Source organism: Erigeron canadensis, chromosome 3, assembly GCF_010389155.1.
Source record: "Erigeron canadensis isolate Cc75 chromosome 3, C_canadensis_v1, whole genome shotgun sequence".
In the NCBI taxonomy this organism is placed as follows: Eukaryota; Viridiplantae; Streptophyta; class Magnoliopsida; order Asterales; family Asteraceae; genus Erigeron; species Erigeron canadensis.
The window spans coordinates 18,460,050-18,470,915 of record NC_057763.1 but is presented as its reverse complement, the minus strand read 5'-3'; the positions used below and the strand labels follow the sequence as shown (position 1 = coordinate 18,470,915).

Here is a 10,866-nt window from a genome sequence, read left to right as displayed (position 1 = left end):
AAAAAGGTTAAGTCGGCTCTGCCGATCCCGATTGGGATTTGATACCATTTTCGGTACCAGGATCGAGACAATACCGATACGAGATCGGGATTTGTGGCTTTTACTCATCCTTATAGATCATGTTCAAGTAAGACAAAAGTTTTACATAACACGTTATTCACGAAAGCATAATAAATGCTAGGGTGGATGACCGCACATGCATTCTCCACCATATAAGAATGAAATTTTCAAAAACAAAAACTAAGAATAAAACTTAAACTTGTGTTGCTTCATGAATATGGAATTGCCAATCATAACGAAAAAAGTTTAGGCAAAATAATAGGTCGCTTATTAAAAAGGGGTTATGAAATAGAAGTTAATAGCTTGATCCCTTTGCAAAGGGGGGGGGGGGGGGGGGGGGGGTTGTTTATCAACGTGAGAGATAAAAACCGTTTTCTCATATGAAAAAAGACCATATTTGCAGTTAAGAGAAATTTTATATATATAAGAGGACAATCAAATAAGAACAGTTTTAAAATAAGAACGGTGAGAACACCTTAAAAACATCATTTTGATGCATTAAAAGTCCATAAAATTAACATAGTGCAGAACTAATTATCTTTATTTAAGAGTTTAACAACACATTGATTCATCAAAATCGAAAAAATCACGTTTTTTGTTGGTTGCATCATTTTGATGATTATGCATCCAAGATGGATGCACAAAACAAAAAACATAATTATTTCGATTTTGACGGATGAATGTGTTGTTAAACACTTAAATAAAGATAATTAGTTCTCCACTATGTTAGTTTTATGGACTTTTAATGCATCAAAATGATGTTTTTAAGGTGTTCTCACCGTTCTTATTTTAAAACTGTTCTTACCGGAGTGTTACCCTATATATATATGTATATATATAAAACAAATATTAACGTAAAACAAATAAAACAATAGGCTTTACATCAGTAGAAATCACTGTGCATCATAAATATCATCGTACATCAATTGCTTCGTGCATCAATTTAACTATGATCTAATGGTCAAGATTTTGTCTTATTTGTTTTATTTTAATAATTGTTTTACAATACCTAACCCTTATATATATATATATATTATATTAAAATGAGAACACTTAAAAACTACATTTTGATGCATTAAAAGTTCATAAAACTGACATAGTATATAACTAATTATCATTATTTAAGTGTTTAACAACACATTGTTCCGTCAAAATCGAAAAAATAACGTTTTTTGTTGGATGCATCATTTTGATGAATATGCATCCAAGATAGATGCACAAAACAAAAAACGTGATTTTTTCGATTTTGACGGATGAATGTGTTGTTAAACACTTAAATAATGATAATTAGTAGTTATGCACCATGTTAGGTTTATGGACTTTTAATATATCAAAATAATGTTTTAAAGTGTTCTAACCGATCTTATTTTAAGAGTGTTCTCACCGGAGTGTTACCCTATAATTACGGGCTACGCCCTTTGAAAAAAATATTTTTAAATTTTTTTTAGAATTTTTATATGAAATTAGTTAATTAAAGAGAGAATGAAAAAAGAGAAAAAAAGAAAAAACTTCAAAAAAACTAGCTATAAAAAAAATAAAAAACGAACATTCTCTCCCTTCTTTCCTTAAGGTATCTTCTTATTTGATCTCTATTATATATATATATATATATAGTTATTTAGAGTCCAAAAAGGATCCATTAATTTTCTTCCATCTCCTGAAATTCCAACAACCTCCTACCACCACCACCATCTCTGACCACCACCATGATTTTTCAGTGACGGCGAACACCGCCACCACGACTTACATATGTGTAAGTCACCACCACCACCACGACTTACACATGTGTAACGAACCGGATTCTCGACGAAAAAGTCGCCGGAAAAGATGAATAGTCTTACACATGTGTAAGTTATATGGACCCTTTTTGGACTCTAAATAAGGTGGACTCTAAATAACCTGCCTATATATATATATATATATAATGGGACAATCAAATAAGAACAATACTAAAATAAGAACGGTGAGAACACTTAAAAAACATCATTTTGATGCATTAAAAGTCTATAAAACTAACATAGTGCTTAACTATTTATCATTATGTAAGTGTATAACAACACATTGGCCTGTCAAAATCAAGAAAATCATTTTTTTTGTTTTGTGCATCCATCTTGGATGCATATTCTTCAAAATGATGCATCCATCAAAAAAACATGATTTTTTCGTTCGAATTTTAAGACTGTTCTCACTGAAGTGTTACCCTATATATATATATATATTATATATATAACTTTATCTATATATATAAAATAAATAAAAATAAAAGAGAATTGTGAACTTGAACACAAGCTTACTACTCAAATTAGTTTCAATTCAATTCAATTAGTGATTCAAGTCAAACAAACTATTCAATGCAAGTTTCAAAATTCACACGAGTCCAATCATCTTAGTTGATGTGAGTTTTAATGAGTTTTCTTAAATATAAGATTGGTTATATTTCATAATCATATGAGATTCTTTTAGTTTGAGTAAAAAGACGAGCTTATCGAGTTCAAGATTTTGAAATATAATTTTAAAAAACGTATGAAAAACATGAACGAGTATCAAATTCGAGCTTGAATAAATATTCGAGCTCGAATGGAACACACTTTTGAAAAGTTATCTGAGCTCGGGTCAAACTCGAGCCTAATTATTCGACGAGTTAAGCTTAAAGCTTTTATAAATTGACTCGATTTGGGTCATTATCAACTTTACTTTAACCGTTGTATTTTAACAAAATGTAACATAATATTATTGATTTACAGACGAAGACCTATTTTTATTTATTTGGAGGAGCCAATAATGTATAATAGTTAACGATAATACGCTTCAGTCCTGCCACACTTCCAGTACCAGAGGGAGTGGGACTCTCTCGGTCGAGTGGGACTCTCTCGGTCGCTCTTATATATATATCCTCGACGTTGACAACGTAAATTTAGTACCAAAAACAAAAATGACAAACACATGGGTTGCTGGCGTTATTATTAATGATAAATACATCCGTAGTTATTACAGAGACACTGATCACAAATGAGATACACGAGGCGAACAAGAAAAACATGACTTGGTATTTTGACGTAGAAAACGGCTTTTGCATTTTGATTTTGTTATTGTGACATATATAGCAATATGGAAATTTGACAGAATAGTATTGCATATTACTGGTTTTATACTTTTCCTTTCGAAATTACACTGATCATACCCAACATATGCAAATTTCCACTCGGACCATACTGGATGCTAACGCCGTCACGTGGCCGTTAAAAACTCCCCCACGTGACTTGCACGTGAGGGGTAAAGATGTAATTTCACGTTTCTTAATTACTTAAATGTTACCTAATGAATGCACGATATTGCTGATTTCATACCTAATGTTTTTCTTAATTACTTAAATGGTACCTAATGTATAGTTAATAAGTTTTTTTTTCTTTTGAAAGGTGAATTCCATTTTAAGTCATTGTCTTAAAAACTGGTATTTTAGTCATACTGGTGTGGAAAATTTTTTTGTATTATCGATATTACCGAAAATACTGGCCGGTACGACTATTATTAATTTGTTTAATTTTTTTAATGAATATTTTCCAAAATTTGTTACAATTTATTGAAAATAGTCAAAATGCACTTATAATCCAGTCAAAAATAATACCAAATAGGTTTTTTATAACAAAGTATAAGTTTACAATTCACAAATAACCAAAAATAATATTAAACATTAGGTACCATTTAAGTAATTAAAAAAAACATTAGGTATGAAATCAGCAATATCGTGCAAACGTTAGGTACCATTTAAGTAATTAATAAACGCGATATTACATCTTTACCCCTCACGCGCAAGTCACGGGGGGGGGGGGGGATGTTTTAACGGCCACATGACGGCGTTAGCCTCCAGTATGGTCCGAGTGGAAATCTACATACGTTGGATATGATCAACGTAATTTCGAAAAGAAAGGTATGAAACCAGTAATATAATGCAAACGTTAGGTACCATTTCAGTAATTAACTCTATTATTAATGATAAATACATCCGTAGTTATTACAGAGAAACTGATCACAAATGAGATACACGAGGCGAACAAGAAAATATGACTTGGTATTTCACGTAGATAATTTCAATTTCAAAACACTTGTTTCTTTTAAAAACTTGAATAACAGTAATACTTATATTGATTAAGTTATTTATATCCAAAAGTGTTTGAAACACTTTTGATTGTGCGTTTTTGGAATTCTCGCATGAAATGATGATTGTATTATTAGAATAAAAGTCATAGACAAAACAAAAAAATTATAAACTACATAAACATATAAAAATTACTGATACTAAATAAACAAATTTTGACAATATATGACTCTTCTTATATTCATATTGTTATCATCTTTATTTTAAACATCTATTTTTATTTAACTTTGTACGATCCTGATTTTGTTTATGAATCAAAATTTAATATTCAGATAATATATACTTTAAATAAATTTAATATGTTATATTAGTGTGTGTATATATATATATATTAACGTATCTTATTTGGGTTATTCGGGTTGACCCAAGTTATAAAATTTCCACTCGCACCTTAAACCGATTAAGCTTTGGGTTATTCGGGTTGACCCAAATGACGACCCACAAACCAAATAACCCAACCCGTTTAATCCAAACTCATTCGGGTTGAGTCAGGTTATTTGGGTTTGATTATTTTCAAACACCCCTAGTTTATTTCCATTCTTTTGCCATGAGTTCATTAATGGTATTTTACTTTTTTATTTCTCATGTTGAGGTATGAATTTAGATGAGACTACGTATCTATTGTAGAATTATGTTTGCAAATTGATATACATTTATACTACATTATAAAACATTTGTTTCTTTCATTTTTTCAACTTTACATAAGTGAAAATCCCGAAATACCCCTATCACTTATTTATAACGAGAAATGATATTCCTACAACACATTTTAGTCATTTACAACAATACATACATCATACAGTTGTATTCAGTGCATGAAAATTTATATTTTTATTATAGATGGCTAAATTCTGTTGTAAAAATATAATTTCTCATTTATAATACCCTTAGAATAAATCTCAATCACTCATTTTTTTTTCTCCCTGCTCGAATCTCAATCACTCATTTTTCTCTCTCATCCATAAATTTCTCTAATTCATTCAAAATCTTTTATCTAGAAAAACGTAAATCGATAAATTATAAAAATTATATGAGTGTTTTTAAAATTTCATGCTCTTTCATTAGAAATGTCATTCGATATACTTTTGACAAATTTTTAAATCCGAGGGTGGAGCCCGTAGGCATAAGACATTTGGCTGTCACACTCTATGACATATCACAATCTATAACCTATCACAACCTATGACCTATCATCTTATCATCTTACCGCCGCAATGCGTGGGTACTTACTCTCTGTATATATACATGAAAAGTTGTTGAGTTAGATTTCTCCAACAAGGCTGATCGAGCTATACTCATCAACCTTTTCAAAATCACGAAACTAAGCAAAACATCCTTTTGGAATTCCTGTTTTAGCATTTCATCAATGTGCTTACGGAGACAAACACCACCACCATTGGCACCTACCTATAGATTCAAGATGCGTATAGATTCAAGATGCATTCGGACATCAACAATCCATGAAAGTAAATTTTTCTTGTAAACGTGGTCTTTTTAGACCCTGGGCACAATGTCCATTGATTAGCCTATTTATAACATGTTGTGAAGATATATATGTCGTGAATATTTTAACCTCCTAGATTAAAACTAACCTTACTGATAACATATTGCAACTAAACCATAATTAAGAGCCTTATTAGCAATATAACAACGAGAAGAATATATCAGAAAGTAAGATGAAGATTTGAGAGAAAAAGTTGTGAAAGTTGATTTTAGTGCCTTTTCTTTCATTCACTCTGACTAGGTATTTACTAAAATTAACACTATTACTTTACATTCTCGTTAACTTATTAAGGGTGAATATCTACTAGACATGGACATGAAATAAATTTGGATAATCATTGGGTAGTAACATAAAACAGTTAGACGTTGATACATGGGCATTACCTAGAGGTGAAATTGAAATCTGTATATCAATGAATGTGTTATATGGTAACTTACATTTTCAAAACAAATTAGTTTCATTTTTTGGCTAAAAAGAATTACAGCATGCTTACAATTTTAGTTCGAACCTTAACCAAATCATATCATTTTTGCAGTCATTTAAAATTTACATGTAATAGAAACAAGCAACATAACTATCCTTTGGCACCCAAGCCTCTGGATTTCGGAAGCCTGTTAGCAACCAGTGGCTGCACTATGCCCTGTGAGTCTCGCCCAAGACCCATTCCTTCAACGAATCCCATTTTTGTCATCATCTTAGACCCGAACCCTTTAGTGTGCTTTTCAAAAGACCCAATCTGCACATTTACAGACTTGCCCCTACTATCACTCCTTGATCCTTGGCCAACAGCCCAATTTTGTCTCTGTGGTGGTGGGGTTGCATACATAGGTTCTGATGCTTTGCTTGTTTCGGGAACCTTTGCTCCTAACCCGAGTGACTTGGGTCGTTGGATTGCTTCAATTGGTTCTGCTATTCCTCTGCCATCTTTGCCCAATCCACTTCCATCAACATATCCCATTTTTGCCATCATTCTTGAGCCAAAACCAGTTGTGTGCATCTCAAAGGCACCATAACCTGGTGAGTTAGCAACGGGTTTGTCGTTGCTTAAAATCTGGTCAGCCATATTTGTCATTGCAGGCTCAGTTACCATGTTACCACTCGAGATAAACGAAACAGGTTGTGCGGCATACGAGCCAGTTTTATCTTTGTCTCTCCTTTTTTTCTTACTTGATTCCCCGGATGTTTTAATTTTTGTAGATTTTGAATCCAGTGGGTCTAAACCAGCTTTCTTGGTTCCACTTGAAGGTGTCATGCCCATTATCGTATCATTAGCTTCAATATTATTAACTCTCAACAACTGGGAAACAAAATTTACACCAAAAAAAAAAAAAAAAATCTTTAACATATTTTACTACAGATTTAACCAATGAAATGTTGTTTGTTTACCTTTTCAATGCGAACTCTTTCACTCGGAGAAGGCATACCCGTGTGTTGTGTACGTGTGACTGTTACAAACCTGAAAAAACAAAACAAAGTAGCCATTAAAAATTCTTCTATTTTCAGATTCGCTGAAAGAGGAAAAGATGTTCAAACTTGAAACTCAGAACACATTCTTAAAATAATAAAAAAGTATGAGAATATGCATTGCCTCTTTTTGCCTGAGCCTTGACTGCCACTGCGCAGACGATAAATTGCTGCTAGCCTTTGAACCTAGGAATTTCAGTGATTTCTACATCATATTAACTAATGCAGATCTTATAAAGTGGAAGATAAGAATTATGTATTATGATGCTTAAAACTTTTGAAAAAACAATAAGATACTAAATCTTCAACCTGGGAACAATCACGAGAATGCATAAGTTGGAAGGATATCATATCAGCCTTGTTCTTCACCATCTGCTCTAGCTTCTGCATTATATACAAAGCAAAAAATTCACAAGTCACAAAAATGCCACATTTGCAACTTTGAGAAACAATTTATTTAATTTAATATGAAAAATACACATTTTAGTGCATACGTGATTTATTTTCTCAAGATCAACACCACGACTTATCATCCTCTCCTTACGCTTACAAGTAATCTTATCTTGGCGGAGTTTCTTCTTCTCACCTGATATGACAGTATAAGTCAGAGGTTAAAAGTTGAAACTACCTTGGTAAGACCAAAAACTCTAATCAATAATATGTATGATAACGATGGGTTAAAATAGCAATAATCACATAGAAAAAGTAAAACTAAACAACTTTTATCACAAAAATATCAAAACAAATGCATACCATACACATGAAATATACTTTACCTGAAAATGTTTTGAAATTTTTACTCTTTTCAGCTTTGGATGGCCACGACTGGGGAAGCTTTGCAGCATGCTTTTTCTTCCCACACAAAAATCTTGCATTCTTTACAAACATGAGCTCATCTAGAGCAGACCAATCATCTGTAACAGTTCCATGTTTAGTAGTCGCTGCTCGTTTTTTGTTATTCGAGCGAGGTTTCTTCTTGCCATATTTCCTTGATGCTTCCTGGAGTGCAATGCCACTTACGCCCTTTAACATTTCATTAAATCGGCCAGCATTTACATCATCATCGTCATCAGAGCTATCAAGAACTTGTCCTATTAATCCATCAACATTTGCAACTTTGTAAGTCCCCCCGATCCCTTCAAAGTAATCTTTTGCAATCTCATCGTCTAGATCAGAAAAACTATTATACGCTCCATCACTATCAGATGAGTCAGAAGAAAATTCATATGCTGACGAGTCTAAGATTTCTTCATGATTGTCTCGACCATCATCATCAACATCATCATCATCATCATCATCATCATCATCATCATCACAAGAAATATCGTGGGTGTACAACTTCATGCCACCAATTGACAAGAACCCCGAATTTGTCAATGGCGATGCTGAAGCATCAACATCCGCTGCATCTTCATCATCATCATCATCATCATCATCATCCATCATATCAGTTTCCATTTCATGTGAGCTTGTGGAATCAAATCGGGAACATTCTTCCCTTTCAATAACTGGAGTTGTGATGTCACCAACAATAGGTTGTTCTTCGGCTACATTATGAAACCCTAATCCCATATGGGGAGTATCGTCTGCCTCAAAAGTTGCACCATACTCGTAAGTATACTTGACATTAATAGCATCAGTAGCTGGTGTCTCATCCATGTACGCAATTATATTCGATTTCTTGGAATCAAGCAATTTAATAGGATTCGATTCATTCCACTTACTATGTTCAGAGCCACCTTCATCTACAAATGGACTCCCCTGGAAAACCTCAATTAATCAGTGTTAAGACTTTTCGTTTGTTGGTAGATTTGTCGTTTGTTTGGTAAGCCACTAATCCACAGGACTTATGCAAAGAGCCCCCTATATGTCTATTTATGTGAAGGCGGGAGTGATTCCAGTGTATTTTATACTTGATAAACCAAAACAGTTTTTCTCCCAAAACCCTAAAACTAGAATGTTTTCATTTCTTGTCGCCGCAAGTTAGGGTGTGTACAATTTTAACAAGTATTGTATCGATATTAACATGTCAACCTCATCCGAATACTGATCACTACCAATATTTAACCGAAACAAAACCTCCCATACAAAAATGTTAATTCGACATATCAGATCAAATCATCATCATCATATATTCATTTATATAAAGATATAAAAACAAAATCCCTAACAATGAAAAGAATGATTATCACCTGATAAGTGTAAGCAAAAACATTGTTTTTTGGTTTGTGAGAATCAATGATTTTGGAATTCGAAGATTTAGATTTAGGAGGAGCAGAAGTAGAAGTAGTGCCCATCTCAAATCTTGTTGATTTATTCATCATATTCTTCTTCTTATTCCCATCATAACTACTCTTTGAATTGCTATTAGTTTTTCCTGCATTTAATTGAATTTATATATATATATATATATAAAAGACTAAAGTAAAAGTAACTCTCAATGCCGTCTTCCACGGGGCCAATACCGTCATTGACGGTGTATGTGGGAGGTTGAGAGAGGTTGAGATGTAGACAGCCTTACCCCTAGCAAAGGTTGAGAGGCTGCTTCAGTTTCTACCAAAGGTAGAAAAGGACCTCCCGCCGGTTCTACCAAAGGTAGAGAGGCTCCAACCATTGATTCAACACATATATAATATAATATAACCAATATACCAACGCCAATTTGGCGTAGCGGTATGGAGGCAATGACGGAATGAATTGGTTTTGGCCATAGGTCACAATTCAAGTATACATGTACATATACATATAGCCAAAATGTTTCAATGAAAATAGAGGTAAATTTGAATGGAATTGAATTGAAAGAATAACAATAAATAAATACCAGTTGTAAGGGGAGACCAATCGGATAACAAACCACCTTCTACAAACAAAGATGTTGTTGATGATGCTTTCTTAGGTTTTTGTCGAGATTTTGTTTTATTCAGAAATCTTTTATTCTTGTTATTACCACCTCCGGCCATTTACAATCAATGTATGCAACTTCTGGTGATTCTTCTTTTGTTTGTTGATGGTTTTGATTTGATTGATTGAGGATTCGGCAAAACTTTGCTTCAAATCGTCTCTTTTTCCTTTCAATGGATCTCAGTTAATATTCCTTTTTATTTTGTTGTTTGTGTCTAATAAATAAATTAGATTAAATAATTATTAATTAATTGAAAAATATATATTTTTTTAAACATTTAATTTTTAAGTTTATATAATACCCATCCGAAAATTAAAAAAACCCTAACCCGAACCTTGTAAATAAATAATTATAAGCGCAAGGTCGGCTCTATAGCTAGACAAGCTTTCAGTGTATAGACTCGAGTTGGACTCGTTATAGTGACAATATGGCTCAATCTTGGCTCGAAAAGCTCAAAAAAGTCTCGAGGTTGGCTTATTATGTCTATAAATATGGTTGGAGCTTGAACGAAACTCATAAAGCTCGACAAGTTTTGATTATTCAAGTATTATATATATAAATATATTACATAATATATTGAAACCTCGATAAGTATTAGACCCGAGCTACGTAAAGTTCGAGCTACACTCCATAACTATTTCGAGTTTGAATATAGGGCTCGGACTCGATAATAACTTAAATCCATCGAGTAATAAGGCTCCTCACAATTGTCAAACATTTATCAATGATCAAATTTAACAAACGATAAATGCATATTTCTTATTTTATTGTTTCGACTAA

The 10,866-nt window shown here is 32.7% G+C and overlaps 1 protein-coding gene across 1 annotated transcript; it reads right to left on the bottom strand.

Annotated features, from left to right (window-relative positions):
* Positions 1 to 6,158: 6,158 nt before the first annotated feature.
* On the bottom strand, positions 6,159 to 10,277 carry LOC122590774 (protein SQS1-like). Its single transcript, XM_043762946.1, has 8 exons — positions 10,006 to 10,277; positions 9,377 to 9,561; positions 7,961 to 8,945; positions 7,679 to 7,770; positions 7,494 to 7,568; positions 7,309 to 7,370; positions 7,107 to 7,176; positions 6,159 to 7,017 (listed from the first exon to the last, which is right to left on the bottom strand). Exons 1-8 carry the CDS (start codon positions 10,142 to 10,144, stop codon positions 6,295 to 6,297), a joined length of 2,331 nt encoding a protein of 776 aa, XP_043618881.1. The 5' UTR covers positions 10,145 to 10,277; the 3' UTR covers positions 6,159 to 6,294.
* Positions 10,278 to 10,866: the final 589 nt, after the last annotated feature.

Coding starts and splice junctions, on each gene's coding strand:
- LOC122590774 (XM_043762946.1), bottom strand. CDS start 10,144: ATGGCCGGAGGTGGTAATAACAAGAATAAAAGATTTCTGAATAAAACA. Junction 8,946..9,376: donor TTTTTGCTTACACTTATCAG/GTGATAATCATT, acceptor GAGGTTTTCCAG/GGGAGTCCATTTGTAGATGA. Junction 7,771..7,960: donor AAATTTCAAAACATTTTCAG/GTAAAGTATATT, acceptor CTGTCATATCAG/GTGAGAAGAAGAAACTCCGC.